Source organism: Orcinus orca, chromosome 12 (genome assembly GCF_937001465.1).
Source record: "Orcinus orca chromosome 12, mOrcOrc1.1, whole genome shotgun sequence".
In the NCBI taxonomy this organism is placed as follows: Eukaryota; Metazoa; Chordata; class Mammalia; order Artiodactyla; family Delphinidae; genus Orcinus; species Orcinus orca.
Genome location: NC_064570.1, coordinates 38,292,843 through 38,315,617, shown reverse-complemented (window position 1 = coordinate 38,315,617; position 22,775 = coordinate 38,292,843). Strand labels below are relative to the sequence as shown.

The window sequence follows — 22,775 nt, the reverse complement described above, 5'->3', positions numbered from 1 at the left end:
TGAGAATCCACTGCCCCTCCCCAGCTTTCCACCCCAGCACCCTCTCCCTGCTCTTCTCTGTGGGCACGCTCCTCCCCGGAGGCTTAGCTGACTAGCAAAGTAATTTACTAATCTGATTGCTAGAAGGCCAAGGAGCAAAAAGAAAGAATCAATGATTTATATTGCAAAATATTATTTTGTTCTAATAAGTCTTTGTGTTCTGGGAAGAAAACTGACTTCTCCTGGAGGTATGTTTGTCCCTGTCTGCAGTCTCCAAAAGGGTGAAAACCAGTTTTATACAGAATCTATTTCATGAGAATAGTAACTTCCTCATGACACAATGCAGCCTGTGCTTCTCTGGGTGACATTTCCTCCCCTCGCTCCAGGGTTAAGCCTAAGTAGTGGGTTTCATATGCAATGCCCTTCACTAGCATTGACAGTCATTTTATAGGGGTTTTCCACCTTCACGTGCTGGCCTAAACTTCTCCCATCCTTTCTTCCCCGTCTCTGGGGACATTGGCTGTGATGCAGGTGGAAGCCGTTCTTCAGGAATAAGCTCCAGTGAAAGCTCTTGCATAAGAGGTGAAGAGTTGGCTTTGGTTATACACAGGGTGCTTTGTACCCTTTGTCTAAGCTTCTGACACCTTTGAAAGGGATAATTGTGCCAGGGCAATAGGTGTGAATCGGAATAGTCTCTCTTCCACCCAGCAAACCAAACTTTATGGCACTCAAACAAAGCTGTATCCACTCCTTCCACATAGTGATGGCCTATTCTTTTGCCATCAAGAAAACGCTGGCTGAGTTTGGGCTGCATAGGGTCGGGGGCCCCTCTCTGGTTTGTTGGGTCTGCCTAAGCCTGCATGGTCTCTGTTGTTTTAGCTATAGTCTCTTTTTAAGTCTCAGCCAAGAATAAAATGCTGTTTCCATAAAGGCAAAGAAAGAGAAAAATGCTTATTCCAGACTTAAAGCTTAACAGCTGTCTGAAACAACTTTCTCTTGGGGACTAAGCGGTTCTCTCTGGCTTTACCATGGAGTCTAAACCTCTCTCCCAAAGCGCGTTCTGTCACCAGGCTGCTTGATGACAGCTCTGCAAGGTAACTGGAGCTCTGTCTTGCTGTGCTTCTGTAGACAGCTTTGAAAAGAAATTCAGAGCCTAAGGAATGGGCTCTAAATAAAACCTTCACTCCTTCCTAGGTGTTCTCCAGGGATTCAGAGAATTGAATCTCTGTGGCAATTTATAAGACTGTTGACCCTTGTTTCTTTCCTTATGTAGGTTCCCCTGCCTCTACCTAGAAAATGCAAAGCAGTCAGTAGTCTGCTTACACTCAATCCAGCAGTTTTTCTGAAATTGGTATTGACTTTGGAGTCTGCCTCATCCCCACATGCCAATTCTCTCCCATCTATCACCTCAATATGATCTGGTTCTGTAGTGCATGTATTTGTTATAGACAGGCTTCTGCATACAGTGGGTAGTGCTTTAGCCCACAAGACTCAGTTGTATAAGAAATGTAACTTTATTTTTCTAAATTCAAATTTGGTTTCAAATAGGAGTTCCGCAAAGTGGTTTCTACCTAATCTCTGTCAATTCTAGATAATCTCAATTCATTTAAGCTTTGTTTTCAGCTGATGAATGTATTGTATTTCATACAAGAAAATCAGGCAGGTGTTTTCTCATTTTCTCGCATTAAATCCACCAGTTTTCCCGCTTCTGTGCCCATGTGCTTGCCATCCCTCCTGTTTCAATGGAAGAAATATCCCTGCTCCTAAGACAACTCCTTCACTGCCCTGTAGTTCTCAAACCTTTCCACCTTCTCAAGGATTTCTCTCCTGAAATTATACCCTTTTTCTTAATTTGCATGAGAACTTCAAGTAATTTAAAAGGTCAGGCTTTTTCAACTCCAAAGTGTTAGCTTCCAAAACTTTCTTTTTGCCTTTCTCCTTCCCTGTCTTCAGTGGTGACAATAGGTGCCTTGAAGTCTGGTTTGAAAGAGTAATGGAACAAAAGAGCATTCCCAGGGTGAAAAGCACAATGGTTAAACAGTACAAAGTATATTATCCTATTGCACTTTGGTGTATAGTGTCACTTTGTACAAAGTTTTACAATGTCAAACTTTGACTTTGCCCATAGCAAGCTCTAAGGCACACTGTAGAGCGCTCCATGCCTCTGCTGAGACCACCACTTCTCCCCACCACTCTCACTTTTTACTACCACAGACAGTCAATGATACCTTCACTGTAAAGGCTGTAAAGAGGGCTGACACTGACTGCCCCTAGGAGGCTATCATTAGGAATAGCCTTACTGTCCCTGTTGTCCAAGCCTCTCTGGTCATCATTCCCAGTCCACTGCATGATTCTCACTGGCATACCAGCATGCTGTAATACTCCCCTTTAAAAACCAAATGACCTGGGAGTTCCCTGGTGGTCCAGTGATTATGACTCCGCCCTTTCACTGCAGGGGGCACAGGTTCCATCCCTGGTCGGGAAATAAGATTCTGCATGAGGCTTGGTGCAGCGGGGAAAAAAACAAAACAAAACCAGTTTCCATGACTTAACATAACCTTCCAGCCACTTCTCCAATTTATGTGTTCTTCTCTTTGAAAAACTTTTCAAAAGGCTTGTCTGTACTCACTACGTCCAATTTCTCTCTTAGTTTCTCTGGAACCCACTCTCATCACTACTATCAGAGGCATCAGTGGCCTCCAGATGACCCAGTCTGAAGATCAGCTCTGTCTTCATCTCTCCCAATTTCTCATCCATATTTGACAAAGTTCATCAGTCCCTCCCCTTGAAGTTCTTCTTCCTTTGGCTTCTGGTACATAACATCATCCTTGTTTGCCTCCCACTCCACTGACAACTTTTTAGCTTCCTTGTCTGGAACCTCCTACTTTTCCTGATTTATTAATGAAGAGTTCCTAAGGCTCAGTCTTTGAATCGCTTCTCTGTACTGTCCACATTCACTCTTCGGAACGTAAGAGTTTGATGATCTAATCCGGTCCCATGGCTTTAAAGATCAATTATATGATTTGGTGGCTCCAAAATGTATATCCTATCCTTAAATCTCTCCCCTGAGCTCTAGACTGCTATATGCAAAAGGCTACTTGATATCTGCCTTGCATACATAATAGACATCTTTTTTTTTTTTTTTTTTTTCTGTACGCGGACCTCTCACTGATGTGGCCTCTCCCGTTGAGGAGCAACAGTCTCCGGACGCGCAGGCTCAGCGTCCATGGCTCACGGGCCCAGCCGCTCTGTGGCATGTGGGATCCTCCCGGACCGGGGCACGAACCCGTGTCCTCTGCATCGGCAGGTGGACTCTCAACCACTGCACCACCAGGGAAGCCCCATAATAGACATCTTAAGCTTATCATTTCCAAATGAAAAATGATTTATCCCTCCAAAACCAGTTTTTCTCTAGGTTTTTTAAATGCTCTGAATGGAATTACAATTCAATAAGTTGCTCCTGCCAAAATCTTGGAATCTTTCTTGATGCTGCCCTTTCTCTCACGTGGGACAGGAAACCTCAGCATTGTATACGCTGCAGGGTGAGCACGGCCAATGTCCAAAGAAGATGACTGAGGACTAGATATTGTGATGCCACCACAACAAGCACTTCCTTCATGGCCCCTGGCCCCTGGCCCCTTGCCCTTTCATCTCATTCCCTGTCTTTAGACCTTAGATGCAACCTCATGGAGAAGGAGGATGGAATCCTTGAATCAACTTGGGGAAAACCTAAAATGTCTCAATAATCACAAATTTTACTAAATGTGCAAAAAAGTGACCATATAAAGTTTTCTGGGAAGTGAAGTTAGTAATCAAGTTCAATTACAGAAGAGCAAAGATAGATGTTATTTTATATATAGGTTCTGGGCTGCAAATTCATACCCACTGTCCTTGGGGTTTCTGTCCCCTTTATGTGGCTTGTGGGCCTTCTTTCCTGATGGGCTGCTCAAGGAGGCTACAGGAATCCCTGTGAGTCAGCAAGATGATCTATTAAGAAGCCAGAAGAAAATATTAATGCCCTCATTCATATTTAATTTTATATAAGATTAGATCTAAATCTTTACTGAGATATATATATATATATTGACATTGGTCTTTCACTTGGGCACACATCAGTCACTTGTCCTGCAGGATCCTGAGGGAAGAGTGTATGACAGTCAGTGAGTCCCTCATTTTTCATCCTATTTCAACCCTGAGTGTATTTTGGCCTCGAAATAGTAGTTAACAGTAATATGAAGCCATCTACAATTAGCAAAATAACATATAAAAATTTATTTATTTTGTCTTCATCTCATTCTTTTCAATTTATATTTTATATGTTATAATATGCATACTGTGTTCATTTATATGTACATAAGTTATGAATAAATAAATACACAAATATGAGGTAGATAAATATATTTTATTGATGGGATGCAAAATGAAAAATATTTAGAGATCATTGCTCATTAGGACAGCAATTAGCAAGTCTACTTCTAAATCTTAGAGTGGAAATAGTAGAGCTACACGGTACTTTAAAAAGTTTCTTAAAGAAACAAGTCCCTTTAGGACCAGCATCGTATTTTGTTCTCTTCTTGGGTTTTTCTTTTGTGAAGTTATAAAGCAGGGCCACTAGTGTCACAAACTCAGAATGAGTCCCACAATGCCCCATTCATTAATTTATTCAAATATGCTTATTAAGTATCTCCTATGTGTAAAGTGCGACAGGATAGAGCCCAGAGGTTCCTCCTAAGAGTTTCCGAATCAAGTAACAAGAGTTCTTGGCAACAATTCTGAACTGTATTTGGCTGCTGTCTTTCCCCATAGGGTGTGTGCCAGCTATGCAAATCAATTACAGAAAGACCTTTGTCATTGCTCAAGCTGAAAATCTAGACATGCAAGCTAATTCTAGTTAATTGCACATGTATTACTGTATCAATTTTAAGTGAAAGTTTTTGCCAATGATTAGTATACAGTTCCTCATTAAGTAAATAATCAAAATTTTAATAAAAGTCATGTTGAAGAGAATTTTGTGATATTTCCAGGTTAAATTTAGCTTTATTTACTTGGGAAACTCAAACATAGCTATTTAGTTCTTTCTCTTTTCCCCAATTCCATCTTCCTAAAGAGATTACTTTTTTTTTTAATCTCAAAATTTTACATCAGTAGAATTGTTTTGTTTGCCTTGATTTAGAATCTTGAGTGCATTTGCGTGATTGTTAAATGCTGAGTGCATCTGGATGAGTGCAGGAAGTATGAAGTATGAAGCTCCTATAAGGTGACTGTTAACATAAATAGGTCAAAGTTCTCGTAACTTCTCTGCCAGAGTTTCCATGAAGTTAAATTTGAAAATGGACCAACATAATGTAGAAGTATGGAAGAATCCCGGGACATTAGAGAAAGAAGAAGACTAATTGATGATCCAAAACAACATCATCATTTCGAGACAATGATACAAATGCTAAAGTGTTTAGATAATTTATCTAAGGGTAAATATACAGATAGATAGTGGAAGAAACCCTGTGTTTTGAACCTAGACAGTAGTCAAAACAAGAAAATCCTCTCTTAATAGGCTTTTCATATAGGGCATCCAAGGATTATTATATTAATTTATCCAAATGCTGGATTTGCACAGATTTAAGATTAAAAGTGATAATCCCTGGAGTATGCAGTTTTGCTTCATTTTGTTTTAAATTATTTTTGCAGCCAAAGGCTATCTTGAAGAGAGTAAAAGGATTAGGAACACAAACTTATACATGGAAGATAAACACATTGCTGAAAGAAGTATCACACCTTTGAATAAGTAGAGCTAAAACCTTATGGTTTCTAAATGGAAAGACTGCATGTAATAGTGATTCAATCTTTTCTGAAAAATTTATAAATTTTAACTCAATTCTGACCTGTTAAAATTTTGAGAAGATGTTTAAAGAGACAGAATGACTATTCTCTCCTGAAGGATCCCCAAGATCTTGAACTGAAGCATTACTTCAATATTTTATGACACATCTTCTCTTTGATAAAAACTGTATGCTTTCTCTTGATTTTTAAGTCAAAACAATGGCAATTTTGAACATGGTTTCTTAAAGAGAACACATCCTCTCTTTCCACGCTCAGTATCCTCTCCCTCAGGGAAGGGATGTGTGTGGGTGTATGTGTGTGTATCTCTCCTATGAGACGAAAGTCATTGCAGGGATGGTTCAATATCCACAAATCAATCAACGTGATATACCACATTAACAAATTGAAGAATAAAAATTGTATGATTATCTCAATAGATGCAGAAAAAGCTTTCAACAAAATCCACAATCCATTTATGATAAAAACCCTCAACAAAGTCAGTACAGAGGGAGCATACCTCAACATAATAAAGGCCGTATATTACAAACTCACAGCCAACAACATACTCAAGGGTGAAAAGCTGAAAGCATTTCCTCTAAGATCAGAAACAGGACAAGGATGCCCACTCTCACCACTTTCATTTAACACAGAATTGAGAGTCCGAGCCACAGAAATCAAACAAGAAAAAAAATTAAAAGGAATACAAATTGGAAAGGAAGAAGTAAAACTGTCATTCTTTGCAGATGACAACTATATATAGAAAATCTGAAAGATGCTACCAAAAACTATTAGAACTAATAAATGAATTCAGTAAAGTTGCAGTATACAATGTTACCTACAGAAATGTGTTCATTTCTATACACTAGCAATGAACAGTCAGAAAGAGAAATTTAAAAAGCAATCCCATTTACAATTGCATCAAAAAGAATAAAATATGTAGAAATAAATCTAACCAAAGAGGTAAAAGACTTGTACTCTGAAAACTATAAGATACTGATGAAAGAAATTGAAGACAATACAAAAAAATGGAAAAATATACCAACTTCATGTACTGGAAGAATTAATATTGTTAAAATGGCCATACTACCCAAGACAATGGACAGATTCAGTGAAATCCCTACCAAAATACCAAGGGGATATTTCTCAGAACTAGAACAAACAATTCTAAAATTTGTATGGAAACACAAAAAAATCCATATAGCTAAAACAATCTTGAGAAAGAACAAAGCTGGAGGTATCATGCTCACTTATTTTAAACTATACTACAACGTTACATTAATCAAAATAATATGGTACTGGCACAAAAACAGACACATCAATGGAACAGAATAGAGAGCCCAGTAATAAACTCACACTTATATGGTCAATTAATCTACAACAAAGAAGGCAAGACTATACAAAGCTGCAGGAAAGACAGCTTCTTCAATAAATGATGTTGGGAAAATTGGATAGATACATGCAAAGGAATCAAACTGGACTACTTTCTCACACCACATACAAAAATAAACTGAAAATGGATTAAAGACTTAAATGTAAGACCTGAAACCATAAAACTCCTAGAAGAAAACATTGGCAGTATGCTCTTTGACATCAGTCTCAGCAACAGTTTTTTGGATCTGTCTCCTCGGGCAAGAGAAATGAAAGCAAAACTAAACAAATAGGACTATGTCAAATTAAAAAGCTTTTGCACAGCGAAGGAAACTACCAACCAAACAAAAAGGCTGCCTATTGAATGAGGGAAGATATTTGCCAATGATATGTCTGATAAGTAGTTATCCAAAATATGCAAACAATTCATACAACTCAAATAAAAATAAATTTTTAAATGGGCAGAAGACTTAAGCAGACATTTTTCCCAGGAAGACATACAAATGGCCAAAAGACACATGAAAAGATGCTCTATATCACTGATTATCAGGGAAATGCAAATCAAAACCACAATAAGCTACCAACTCACACCTGTCATAACCGCTATCATCAAAAAACAACAAATAACAAGTGTTGGCGAGGATGTGGAACAAAGGGAATCCTCTTGCACTGTTGGTGGAATTGCAAATTGGTGCAGAAACTAGGGAAGACAGTATGAGGTTCCTCAAAAGACTGAAAATAGAATGACCATACAATCCAGCAATTTCACTTCTGGTTATTTACTTGGAAAAAAAATAAAAATAGTAATTCAAAAAGATATCTGCACACCAATGTTTATTGCAGCATTATTTACAACAGCCAAGATATGGAAGCAACCTCAGTGTGCAATGATAGATAAATGTATAAAGAAGCTGTGATATATATATACACACACAGACAATGGAATTTTAGTTATAAAAAATGAAATCTTGCCATTGTGACAACACGGATGGATCTAGAGGACATTATGCTAAATGAAATGTCAGAGAAAGACAAACACTATTTGATCTCACTTATATGTGGAATCTGAAAAATGAAACAAACAGGCAGACAAAAAGACATGAAAACAGACTCATAAGGTAGTGGGAGGGGAGAAATAGCTGAAGGGGATTAAGAGGTATGAATCTCCATTCATAAAATAAATATGCCGTGAGGATGTAATATACAGCATAAGGAACATGGTCACTAATATTGTAGTAACTTTGTATAGGCACAAAAATAAGTTTTTGTAGACTTATTGTGGTGATCATTTCATAATTTATGCACGTGCCAAATCACTATGTAATACACCTGAAACTAACATAATATTGCACATCAACTATATTTCAACAACAAAAACAGAAAAGTGTTTGTCATTGTTCGGAAACTGGACTTTGATCCTGAGGATCTGGGAACACAATTCGACAGCAAACCTTGATCTTGTCTCAGGGACAGACACGAGTCAACTAGGCTGCCATGACTGATATATGCAATCAGAATTTATTGATTTGCAAGAGAAATATAATTGCAGAGTAAATTGTGTTCTCAATCCATTGACTAATATATTCTCTTCCTGCAGACAAGTAGCACATGAAAATGGTATAATGAAAATGACCATCGATTGATTTTCAAAAAGAAAATCTCTTCTACATTCACAATATGATGAAAAAAAATTTGAGCCACCACTTTTTTCAATAACTCTGTAACATTGCTCTATATTTATTTGGTATCTAAATGCTACAATGAAAAGACTATGGTCAGCCACACTTCTTATAACATTTTATGCATCTTTTCCTCTGATTGAATATTTATTGGATTTTTCCTTATATTTATATATATTTATTTGAATTATATTTGATTCAAATATATTACTAGAATTAAAGAGCTTGTGTTCTATTTTCATTAATTATGTCAAATGATGAACATTTTGATCTATATACTGATGCCTATTTTTAGCTACAGAATGTTTTTCTCAATTATGATTTTCTTTATTACATATCTTATTCCAGTTGTTTAGATGTCTTTCTTAGTAATACCTGTAATTAGGCTGTATTTTCATTCTCTTCATGTCTATTATTTCCACTTTTACTATTCATAATATCTCCCTGCATTCTAGAAATTCTCTTCAAACAATATAATTCTATTTATTACTGTCTCCTCTTCAGGATATTAACTATTTCCAAACATAGTAAATTAATATGAAGAGCAGAAAATTTATGATATTCTGGCATTTTCTTAACAGTTTCAAAATGGAGGCTCACCCTTCAACAAATCGATGGGTACTAACATTTGTAAAGTTATTCCTATGTGCTTAAAAACAATAACAAAAATAATGCAATCATAATAATGGTTTCAACTTAATAAGTTGCTTTGGAAATAAAAAATAAATTAATTAATACCCTATTTTATTTTTATTTTATTTTTATATCACTAGCATTCAAAGATATGCTTATACTCCTGTGCTTTCCAATTAGTGATTGGGTGAAAAATGCCATGAATCTCAATGGCCCATTTATAATTTTTAATTATGTTACTGGTCAAACTATATCAAGAGCTGTTCCAATAAATTGTCTTGAAAATTGCATGTTGTAGAGACTTAAATTTTAGATGGAAAGTACTATTCAAGGATTCTGTTTCTTCTAGAAAATGAGTATGTAAATATCTTATTCACAAGAAGGCCCAGGTAGACCAGATGCTCTCTTGGGATAAGACTTCTCAATGTCTTCAGAAATGTCTCCATTTAAATTTATAGAGAGCTCCTTAATTTTATGAATCCTGATAATTTGATTATGATAGATTACACTCTCCATTACAACTCAGAATTTTACTTGTTAATATTGATTTAATATGTTTCATCCTTAGGATAGTTGGATCATGTTTCTTTCTTGCTGATTATCACATGACACATTATTTTTAAATTTGTTTCCTTCCAGTTTCATTGAGATATAATTGACCTAAAGCGTAGTGTAAGTTTATTGTGTAACACACATAATTTTAAATGTGGAGCCATCCTTGGTATAAGTTACACACCATTTCTGAAATGGTAGTGTCAAGAAACTAGTAGTATCACTATCCTAGTCTTACCCTGTATTTTGCATTGAAGAAGTATTACAATCCAAATTTATTAATGTGATTCTGACAGACTGGAGTATACTATTTATTTTATAAATCATAAGGCATTAAATGCATCAGCATACATAGGATTTCAACTTAAAATTTTGTTTTTCAGTACAAAGTTCAGCCTTACCCCAGACCACCTGTATCAAAATCTCTCTGGGTAACTTTAGATTCTGCGTTATTATAAATCTCCCCAGGTGATTCTAATGATTACCCATTTCACTACTCTAAAATATTTCCAGACATACAGGATCTCTATTTTTTATTTATTCTCCCCTTTTAACAAACATTTAAAAAATATATCCAGTTATCTCTGAGTTGTGTATAGGGTGTGGTAGATTGACTCACCTGACCTTTGCTCCGACAGCCTTCTGTGGTCTTCTCTGCTCTGCAGAGGCCCCAGAGAGCAAAACAACATTTCCCAATCTCTTCTCTATCTACACTTGATTTAGGTCCTGCTTATCATACATGCTTGAGTAGGACTTGAATTCAAAACTCAGGTAAGTGGTGAGAGAGAGTGACCCCAAGACAACCATTTTGCTCCTGAGATCTGGCCCATGTGGCATGCCTCTGGAATCACTATTTCTGGGTGACGCTCCCTCATTCCTGGATGACAGCTAAGGCAAGAGATTTCTGGAGCCAGCAGGTGGGAAAGCAGCTTCCTGATTCCCCAGCGTTCTGATTTTAGTAGAGAAAATATTTTCCTTAGCAGACCAGTTTCTATGATGCGGTGGTATGTTCTGGAATTATTACTGAAAGCTCAGCTCAGCCTAAAACCTTGTCCTCCAACACTTCTAAGAATTTTATAAGTGTATAATTCCCTGTATTTCATCCTGTTTCTGTTAAAAATAGCTAGAGTGGGTTCTTTAATCTTAAACTGATTAATACCTTAATACCTTCCTTTTATAGCCACCGGTCTGATAATCATTACTCAAAGCTTACTTCGACATTTCATGTGCAGAATTAGCAATAGAGATCTTCCAGGAGTATATGAACCAGAAAAAAAAAACCTTCTAAATTTTTTATTTACACATCAACAACTCACATCAAACAGATCCACTGAAAGGACAAATTCTGTGCATATTAATTGGCACCAGGTTTCCACATATGAAATGGCACAAAACTCTCCTCCTTTTGCATTTAATAAATCCATCATACATTTAGAGGTTTGCTCAGACTAGTCTATGTGCTTTTACTTCAAAGAAAAGAACTCTAGAAAAATTGAGCCTTAATTTCTTCCCAAATTGACATGACAGGAATGAGGAAGAGGTTTAGGTATCCTTCTCTGGAGATTATACAGGTTGCAAAGAGAGGAAAAGTTTGAATAGAAACTTGGAAAAGATCATTTGAACAATAGTTTACAATCTTACTTTTTTGAAGTTCTATGATTCTCTATGTCCATGCTCTATATTTGTTCATGCCTTTAACATTTGTTGAACAAACACTGTGAACTTGATACTGTGATAGACAATGAGGATAGAGCACAATGGAGGATAAAAGACATAGATGCTAAAATAAATGCTTCAGGGAACTCATGTTCTAATGGGAGAGAAAGATATTAAACAATTGACTACAAAAGTTTTAAAAATTTATATGTTTAAAAAGACATAAAACCACGGGATGACATAATTGGGGTTCTGATCCAGTCTTCCTTGAGTGAATAATATTTGAGCTAACCTCTAAAAGACAAGAGGAAAGTACCTAGGGGACTGGAGAGTGGAGTTTTCTCAGCAGAGTTGTGGCATATAAATGGCCAGGGAGGGAAGGTCCATAACTCTTTCATAACAAACCTGGAATAAATTTCTCTCCTGAGTAGATTTGTCATATCTAGAGGCAGGTGAAGGACTTCTTCTACATTTTATACCCAAGAAAATGTGAAGAGTGGAATACTCAGGTAATGAGAGGTAAAAGGAGAAAAAAAAAACTGCAGAAAATCAAAAAGAATGAGAAGGACATTGGAAAGATAGTCCAAACCTCAACAGCTTGTCTTTATTAGCTTTTCATTCTCCAGTAGAAGAATATGGCCCTTCTTTTCAAGATTGTGCCACACCTGGAGGTGCATCTCCTCTCTGGTTTAGTCCACATTTTAAAAAGTATAATAATATAAAAATTTCACAACACCAAGGGACGACAATTCACAGGTCTTTTCCCACACACCTCCTCCCATTGAATTCCATTACCCATAGCACATTAACTCCTGCTTGAATGTTGGAATCTTCATCACTCCTGAAGCCTAGAGCTGGTTTAGCTGTTTAATTGTTTGGGGGGAGAGAATGTGATGCACATGACAGACAGACCACTGGTTCAGCAAGGGGTGTTGTCTGAAGATATTACCTATCATGGGAGAGATTGTGGGCCAAGAGTGCCTTCATGGTGTAATCACATTTTATTTCCAACTATAGAGATCTTCCATTACTATTTTATTTTGTGCCATTTGGTAACAAAAAGAACCTCAAGCAAGTACTTTGAATGTTACTTAATCTCTTTTGGTGCAGATCCTTGGATATTTTATCGGAAATAGTGTCATGACCCCATGGCTCAAGAACAGTGTTAACGTTTTATTAAAACTTTTTATTTTCTTGAGAAGGAAAAATTTCCATAAAGCAAGTGCCAGGAAATTCAGTCCCACGTGGAGATTTTGCCAAGATTTCCCAAAGCAATTTTTCTTTGTTCCTTTTATTTCACTATTAAAAATAATCTTTATAATGGATTCTTTAGAGTCCAAATTCCCATACATAAAGGTCATAGCCTTGAGAGAGGGGTCAATCTGTCACATTCTTTCCTTTTTTAAGTCTGTGGATGCATTTATATTATAGAAGCCATAGCAAGATTATAAATGGTTCCTAGGTTTAGGAAAATTGGAAAAAAAGTCTATTAGTTTTTTAAAATTAATATCTACTATTTTTTAAATTAATTTTTATTAGAGTGCGGCTGCCTTACAATGTTGTGTTAGCCTCCACTGCACAACAAAATGAATCAGCCATACACATACAGATATCCCCTCCCTTTTGGACTTCCCTCCCATTTAGGTTACCAAAAATATCTATTAGTTGAATCCTCCTTAGCACAGCACAATCTTTTCTCTGTTCTTTCACTTTCTCTTCTAATAAAGTCCTCAATAAGTAGAGCAAATGACTTATTATTACCTATTACCTATTAGTTGAAAGCAGCTATTCTTGGCTGTAAATCTATTATATCCTGAGCAATTAAAAATAGTAAGATTAAATGTGTCAGTTTAGGGAATTACAAAATAGTCAAGTGGCTTTTCCTAAAATTTCTACTATAGACATCTGGATAACAATATTCTCTCCTGCTTATTACTAAATTAATATACAATTCCAAAAAACCTATCTCTAAATTGCTGAGCTTTTATGTTTTATATAAGGTGTAAAAAAATCTGAATTACAGAAATATATGCTTTAAGTTAAAATAAATATATCATCAGTTCCTTTCCTTATCTAAAGAGTGGAAGAAATAAATGAGACAGATGAATATTTCAGCATCATGATCAGTTAGGAGGTAAGATGAAGATGTCTAATACGTGCACCCTGCTCTCAACAATCCTGATCTTATATTCTTGGACCATGAAAAAGAAATGGTTTATTACATTTTAGAATAATAATTAAACATTCTACCAGTTTAAATATGTTTTATTAAGGGGAACATATAAGAATATTTTGACATAACAAAATAAATTGGTCTGAGAACTTCTACCCTAAGGATGATTTGTGTAAATGGATTAATTAGTCGCCTAGATTTAGCAAAAAAGAGAATGTATGAAAAATTCATAGGTGGGGCTATCTTCAGGGACTTGGTTCAAAGGCTCAAATGATGTCGGATGTGTCTGATGTATAAGCTTTGCTTCCTCTGGGCTTGTTTCATTTCAGACTTTTCACTGTAGCCTTAGGCAGCTTCAGGCTCATGTCAGCACAACAGCAAGTCCATGTTAGTCCGCATTCCAGGTTTAGGGTACTCTAGTCACTGACTGGAAACCCTGAGCTCCAGACAAGCTTCCACTTGCCTGCCCCACCAGATCTGTGCCAGTGCCTGTGGGCAGCCACGGGGCAGCCTGTCAGGAAAGGGTGGCAGGGTGGCTATGAGTCCTGACTCGATGCTGGGCCAGGCTGTGGGCATCGTTTGATCCGTAACTTTTACTGTTTAGGCATATGGCATGTGAACCTCTGTTTGGATTCTTTTTTTTTTCGGTACGTGGGCTCTCACTGTTGTGGCCTCTCCCGCTGCGGAGCACAGGCTCCAGACGCGCAGGCTCAGCGGCCATGGCTTACGGGCCCAGCCGCTCCGCGGCATGTGGGATCCTCCCAGACCGGGGCACGAACCCGTGTCCCCCGCATCGGCAGGAGGACTCTCAACCACTGTGCCACCAGGGAAGCCCTGTTTGGATTCTTACTCCGAGTCCTTCAAAAGTTAGAAACAGATCTGGTACAGGCAATGATAGGAATTTTGGTCTTTAACCTGAGAGCAGGAAAAAGCCATTTGGAGTTTAATCAGGAGAGGGACATGATAAGATTTAGCTTTTAAAAAATAGTTTTACCATCGTATATTTGACATAAGATCAATTGCACACATTTAACATGTACAACTGATAAATTTTGACACACCAATGTATCCATTATCACAATCGAGAAAATGAAAAGCAAAAAAATTAAACATTTTTTCTTCCAGTTTTATTGAGATATAATTAACATACAGCACTGTATAAGTTTAAGGTGTGCAGCATAATGATTTGACCTACATACAAGATTAAATGATTATCACAATAAGTTTAGTTAACATCCATCACCTCATCTGGATACAAAATTAAAAACATAGAAAAAATATTTTTCCCTTGCAATGAGAACTCTTAGGATTTCCCTTCTCAACAACTTTCCTGTATAACACACAGCAGTGTTCATTATAGTCATCATGTTGTACATCACATCCCTAGTACTTATTCGTCTTATAACTGGAAGTTTGTTCATTTTGACCAGCCTTCATCCAATCCCCTCTCCTCCTACCCTCTGCCTCTGGTGACAACAAATCTGACCTCTTTTCCTATGAGTTTGTTTTTGAAGTACATTTGACCTATAACACTGTGTTAGTTGCTATTATACAACACAGTGATTCGGTATTTCTATACATTTCCAAACAATCACGATGTTAGGTCTAGTTATGATATGTCACATAGAAAGATATTACATAATTATTGACTGTATTCCCCACACTGTACATTTCATACTTGTGACATTTATTTTGCAATGTTAGTACCTCTTAATCTTCCTCGCCTATTTCTTTCCTCCCTCCAGTCCCCCTCCCCTCTGGCAACCATCTGTTTGTTCTCTGTATCTATAACTGAACAGAACAAAGTTTTGAAGAACACATTCAACTAATGACTTATCTAGACTATATAAAGGACTCTTACAATTCAGTAGAAAGAAACAATCCAATTGAAAATGGACAATAGATTTGAACAGTTACTTCACCAAAGAAGATAGATTAACAGCAGAGAAGCACACGAAAAGTGTGCTCAGCACCATTAGTCACTAGGAAGATGCAGATTTGTATTTTAAAAGGTCACTCTGGCTTCAGCCTAGTGAACTGCCGGAGATCAGGCATGGCTGCAGGGAGAACAGTTAAGAGGCTATTGCCATAGGACTAGTAAAAGACAATGGTTACTTGAATTAAGAAGGTGGTTGTGGGGATAGGGGGAAAGTGAGAAGTTAGAGACATATTCAAGAAGGAAAATAGATGGGCTCTGACATTGACTTTGATGTAGAGAGTAAAGGTTAGAAAGGATTTCAAGTTTTCTGGCTTGTGCAGTTGGGTAGATGATGCTGCCATTCACAAACATGGTGAAAACTGGAGGAGGACCAGGTGAGGGGAAAGATTGAGTTTATGTTTTGAGGTACCTTTGAGACACCAAAGTAGAACCACAGAGCTGACAGTTGGAGTAAGATGCATTCTGAGCCTTGTCTCTTGTATTTGATGTGGACAGAAGCTGAAAGGCAGTGGGCTGAGATTGAAATGGGAGGAGAGAGAGAGGGAAGAGCAGAGACTGCCAAGTCAGAGTCCCCTGATCTGTCCCCATGAAAGGGGGGGAACCTGCTTTTCATCAGCGGTCTGCACTAATAAAGCAGGAAGAAACTCTGGGTAAAGGGGAGTCTGAGTCCCCCTTTAAATATGTTATTACTTAGAACCCTGGAGGTAGCTTGCCATCCTTGAGATGCCCTAAGCCAGGACAAACTGAAGCCAAAGTCTTCCGATTCCCACCTCTGCTCCAATTCTTGCCCCCCCTCCATTGCTAACTCACAACTAGTATACAGATGTAGATGTGGCCTCAGGAAATCAAAAGGTTCTATAGTGCAGGTCATTTAAAATCTTACCAAATGAACTTCTGTCCAGTTTTTCCACTTCGATTCTACAATCTGTTGAAAGAGTGGGGAAAAAGAGTGTGTTCTGCTTTATTTTTGTAGCTCATTAGTGAATCCTAACCATACTCGCCCTTAGGTCCCTTTTCCATCTTAGTCTCGTTCTCATAGCCTTAGAAAGAAAAATGGGATCTTTAAATTCACTCAGTTTGTGCTGGGAAGAGGCCAAAATTAGTGTCCCATTAGTACTCAGCCGGAGTGGTCTTCTAGCAGTACAATCTAGGGAAGGTATTTACACCCCCTCCCCCTCCTCTTTCCCGAGTCTGGCAAATTCTAGCTCATGTTTTGCTCTCCCTATAAATACGAGAGAAAATAAAAGGCACTATTCAGTCTCTTTTGTCTGAAAAGTCTGGCGTTTCAGTGGTTTTCGTTAAGGCGGGGTCCTCATTTGCAACCAGCTTTGCCATTAACGGAAATCAATCTGAATGTCCTACTGTGCGTTTTTTTCTTTCCTCACAGTCTGAAATGGCCTTTGCCAAGTCTTCGGGCTGAACCTGAAAGACCTTCTCTCATTATACGCTCCCTGCCTCCAGCCTCACTGAATCTTTGCAGAGATTTCTCAGGCAGAAGGGCTGCAGTGTGAGGTTTGGGAGGAACTCGACCTACTCCGCTAACCCAGTGGCCTGAGCCAATCACAAAGAGGATTGGAACCTCGCTGAATGCCCCCCTTCCCATCTCCTCCCCCTGCAACAGCCTCCTGGAAAGAGGGACACTGGAGGGATGTGTTTGCAATTCAAATCATTGGCTTTCTGCCTGCCTCTTTTCTTAATAAGAAGGCAGGAGCTGCTGTGAGGTGCAAAGGGGTCTTCCGAATTGCAGTGGCCCTAAGATCCGAAGATCCTTGCCTCTGCCTCTTTTATCTGATTCTGAAGCTAACGGGAAAAGGGTAAGGATGGTGGAGGCTTTCTGTGCTACGTGGAAGTTGACGGACAGTCAGAATTTTGACGAGTACATGAAGGCTCTAGGTAGGTAAAAATAAGATGTGCTTTCTCATCTTAACCTGCAGCTTCAGATACTTGCAGATTCCTTCTTCACCCATCAGGTTAGCAAGAGACAAAGACAGATCACATTGTCGTAATCAGGGTGCTAGGCTGTGTGTTTCTCACAGAATGGATATTTAAATGTAGCATTTGCCTGCTTTCTTGCCTAGGGCCAAATAACGGAGCATTTAGTATTCTGGGGAGGACATGAAGCTTCCGCGCCTTTTCCGCTTTTTCTTCAGCATCCTTTTACTATTTATGCTTCCAAATAAGCATCTGCTTATTATTACGGCTCAGTAGTTGTCCTGCATAATTGATGGGCTAAACATACTCTAATGAAACTTCCACTTTAGGACATAGATTCCAGAATAGGAAGGTAGATTCCTGCTTTGTGAGCTATTTTGGAAGTTGCAGCCAACTGTACTGCTTCCTTTTGCTATTTTAGGTGTGGGCTTTGCCACTAGGCAGGTGGGAAATGTGACTAAACCAACAGTGATCATCAGTCAGGAGGGGGACAAAGTGGTGATCAGGACTCAAAGCACATTCAAGAACACGGAGATTAGTTTCCATCTGGGAGAAGAGTTTGATGAAACCACTCCAGATGACAGAAACTGTAAGGTGAGGAGCTGCTCCTTCTCTGAGGGTGGGGATGGGAAGGAGAGAATAAAAGAGAGAAAGTCCCAATATTTCTTTTTTTCTAGATGATGGGAAGTGAAAAATATTCTCATTATTTCACTTCAGAGAGAAGGACCAAGAGTTAATTTTGCATCCTAGTGTTCATAGCTTATATTCTGAATAATGGGCACCTACTATAGCTCAAATCTTGAATCTGTTTCTTTCTTTCTTTCTTTTTTTTTTTTTTTTGCGGTACGCGGGCCTCTCACCGTTGTGGCCTCTCCCGTTGCGGAGCACAGGCTCCGGACACGCAGGCTCAGCGGCCATGGCTCACGGGCCCAGCCGCACCGCGGCATGTGGGATCTTCCGGACCGGGGCACGACCCCGTGTCCCGTGCATCGGCAGGCGGACTCTCAACCACTGTGCCACCAGGGAAGCCCTGAATCTGTTTCTTTACCATGTGTTTTTCTCATTTTATATTAAACCTGTATTTCAGAAAGTATTTAATAGTGTTCATTTGAAAGACTGCATTTTGTTTAATCTTTCTTTTGCCTCAGGTTGACTCAATCAATAGCTTGCCTCATTCTAAGACTCTGTTTAAAAGAGTAGGATGATTAGTCAGAAAGCACTAGTTCAGGATTTTTATTTCTAATAGGTAAATTTTTGCATTTAGATGTACACATTTCAATCAAATTATGAATTACTAGAGATTTTATAATAATGACTCTGGAAGCAACAGAGGAAATTGTACTACTTTGATAATTAGTTGATCACTATTTATTCAATTATCACTCTTTTAAAAATCAACTCAGGGACTTCCCTGGTGGCACACTGGTTAAGAATCCACCTGCCAATGCAAGGGACAAGGGTTCAATCCCTGGTACAGGAAGATCCCACATGCCACAGAGCAACTAAGCCCGTGTACCACAGCTACTGAGCCCGTGTGCCACAACTACTGAGCCCGTGTGCCACAACTACTGAAGTCCGCACCTGGAGCCCATGCTCCGCAACAAGAGAAGCCACTGCAATGAGAAGGCCGCGCACCGCAACGAAGATTAGCCCCTGCTCGCTGCAACTAGAGAAAGCCCACTCTCAGCAACAAAGACCCAATGCAGTCAAAAATAAATAAATAAATGTAAATAGATAAAAATCAATTCATTTGGCTTCCATATCAGAAATCTGATGTGTAGCTATTGATATATTCTGCATTTTGTTGTTGGTTTCAGTCTGTTGTTAGCCTGGATGGAGACAAACTTGTCCATGTACAGAAATGGGATGGCAAAGAGACAAATTTTGTAAGAGAGATTAAGAATGGCAAAATGGTCATGGTAAGTAGGAGCAATTTCCCCTTCCTGCTTCATTGCCCACCCCTCACCCCCTCATTTCCCATCTCCTTCCCTGTCCCTCCCTCCCTCCTTTTCTCCTGTCTTTCCTTCTTAAACAACATTAAATCACTAGCAAGGTTCTTTAATCATGTGTAAAACAGGAGAAATAAAAATATCTTAGCTAATTGTTTCCTCCACTCTGCTTTTTTAATTACAGAAAAAGAGAAAAGTTCTACTTAAGTGTAGTTTTAAAAAGTTGCCATTGATTTAGCTAAAACTGTGTCAAAAGAACAGTTGTTGGATTACCGTAATGTCTAATCCTCCAATGAAATCTGAATATAAAACCAATCATCATGAAAATATAGAGATGATATTATATTATCATTTGCTGAAACTCAGAAAAATCACCTTATAGCTTCTGTAATAAATGAGAGCTTTAAACATTTTATATTTTAGTTTATAAAGGTTTCACAAGTTCAGTGCAGATAATTTGGAATATAACAGGAAAGTGTAACAAAAATATGAAAATCCTTTTTAATGTCCCCTTAGAACCATTTTGGTATTACTTCCTTCCAGTCTTTCTTTTTAATGCATCAGATAGCTTTAAAAACATGTCTATTCAATACTGGATAGTCATGTAAAAATTATAAAATAAAAAATAATTTAAAAATAATTTCTCTAAAATGGAATTTTGATGACATTGAAGTAGTCAATACATCATTTGTGGGGTTTTTTTTGGCGGGGGGTTGCTTTACATATTCCTTCTAAGATAATAGCAGGAAGGGTCTTTTGGTTTTGTTATTTAAGACTATTGATTAGTTTTCTTCTCCTTCCCTTGACTACCAGCTAGCTGTTCTAGGTTGAGATAGAGGCCTTACATATTCATTCTTCATTTCCTGGGTGGAAGTGGGTGTGGGGAGCAGAGGGACAGTTTTCCTTTCATGTTGATGAACATTTGCCCACGTTTTCCTGCAGTGACCATCACCATCATCAAACAAACAAACAAACAAAAAAATTCATTTATAAAGGATTCAATCTGAAGTTCTCCTTTATGATTTTTTCTTTATTTTTTTCCTGAATACAGAAAAGTGGATAGCTCAGCTTTGGCATGTATGACGGTGATCAGGCAAGCCTGAGTTCAAACAAGGAAATGAAAGTAATGGATGACAAGGGCACACTATACTCTTGGAAATCACAGGACTACATGAAAATGATGAACACTAAAAAACACTAAATTTTGTAAAGACGATTTATAGCAATTCTTCAAGTTGGATTAGATACAAGAGCCCATGTTGCACATTATAGCCACATAACCACCAAGGTTCACATAGGCTACAACATGACAGCCAAAGCAACAAGAACGTTTGTACATTTACCTTTTCCTGCTGATTGTGGAACAAATCATTGCAAATACCATTTGTCCAAATAATTTGGGTTTTCAAAAAACTCTTCAAAATTTATCTAGGTCATGAATTGTAAAGTATCATGAAAACCTACTATAAATTTTATATACTTTTTAAAGCAGATAGCTAATCTGCTCCAATTACCCTGATAATTTAAGGCAAAAGGAATTCTTTTGACCTGAATCTAGATAATCTCAGTTTTTGCCTCATATTTCTTTTAGAGACATGAACTGTGTATACATGTCATTCACGAGACAAATATAAGGGTTTCTTTTCAAAAAATGAAGACTTACGCAACATTTAATGTTTGTAAATGCCATTATTCTTTTGTATAATACTTAAATCATATATATGATAATCTTTAAAATAACATAACATGATAATCTTTAAAATTTCCAGCTACTGACGTACCTGTGTAAAAAGATTTGGTTATCTTTTGAATCTTTCAGACTCTTACTTTTGGCGATGTGGTTGCCATTCGCCACTATGAGAAGGCATAGAAAACATCCTGATCTGGGGCTGGAGAAGTTCTACAACCTTTCTGTTTACCCAAGTCTCAGTGCTCTACTGCTGTTACAGCACGGCCGATCACTAATTAGAAGGTTATCCTTGGTGTGGAGGTGGAAAATGATGACTTCAAAACTTGTTTTAAAGACTTGTTACTGCAAGCAATCAAAGCCATTTTTGATCTGCAGATTTATCACATTTTATAATTCCTATTAAAATTGTAAACTACTGTTTTTTAAAATAAAGAAGGGAATACATTCTATAATTTCCAATGGAATGCAAATCAAATTGGAATAAAAATCTTACACCCATGAGAAATTTGTTGTTGTTGTTAATATCACTAATCTGGCTGGGAACTATATATTAGAGAGTTTTAAATAGCCTTTTTTTATGGCATAAAGTCAGGCTGGGGAAGTTAGCACTTTGTTTAAAATACTAATTTAAAAAATAAGCAGAAGCCCAGGGAAACGTGGAGAAATTTGGATTGGTACTTCTGTAGAGAATTGGGGATGTCCAGGATCCAAAGGAGCTTTGTTATGGTGGGCTGGACTGCACGAATGGCCTCTTGCTACTAGAAACAGGCAGTCTGAAGAAGCAAGCTGATATACATGAAAACGTCTTATTAAAGAGTAAATATAATCAAAATCTCATATAATCAAAATGGCATGTAATTCAAGCTTCTTATTGAAAGGTAAATAGGACCAGGCAGTGAATTTTATCCGAGACTATTGTAACCAAGTAGGACCCTATGGGGCCTTCCTGGGACAGGCCTCCCTCCATATCCTCTGCTTTAGCTCCTCTCTGAAGTACCTAGATAACAGTATTTGATGCACATTTCCTGAGTTGTTTTCCAGATGTGAAAACCCCCCACCAAATGGAAGATGTTAACTACTTGATGACCATGAGCACATAGCCCCCAGGCCTCCTGGAGCCTAAGGACTGATCATGTGAACGCTTGTGACACAACCCTGTTACCTCACCATCAGTCAGTCAGAGAATTGTGCATGAGTTGATCACATACCCTGCAACCCCACCTCCCTCACCTGGCTTTTAAAAATGTTTGGCCAAACACTTCGGGGAGCTCAGGGCTTTTAGGGCAGAAGCCACCTGTCTCCTCGCATGGCCCTGCAATAAACCTTTCTCTGCTCCAGACTCTGACGTTTCAGTTTGTTTGGCCTCATTGTGCATTGGGCACACGAACTTGTGCTAACACTATAAAGA

The 22,775-nt window shown here is 38.0% G+C and overlaps 1 protein-coding gene across 1 annotated transcript; it reads left to right on the top strand.

Annotated features, from left to right (window-relative positions):
* The first annotated feature begins 17,299 nt into the window (after positions 1 to 17,299).
* FABP7 (fatty acid binding protein 7) lies at positions 17,300 to 21,868 on the top strand. The gene is made up of 4 exons (XM_004263865.3): positions 17,300 to 17,689; positions 18,150 to 18,322; positions 19,546 to 19,647; positions 21,497 to 21,868. The coding sequence occupies exons 1-4, from the start codon at positions 17,617 to 17,619 to the stop codon at positions 21,545 to 21,547; spliced, it is 399 nt and encodes a 132-aa protein (XP_004263913.1). The 5' UTR covers positions 17,300 to 17,616; the 3' UTR covers positions 21,548 to 21,868.
* Positions 21,869 to 22,775: the final 907 nt, after the last annotated feature.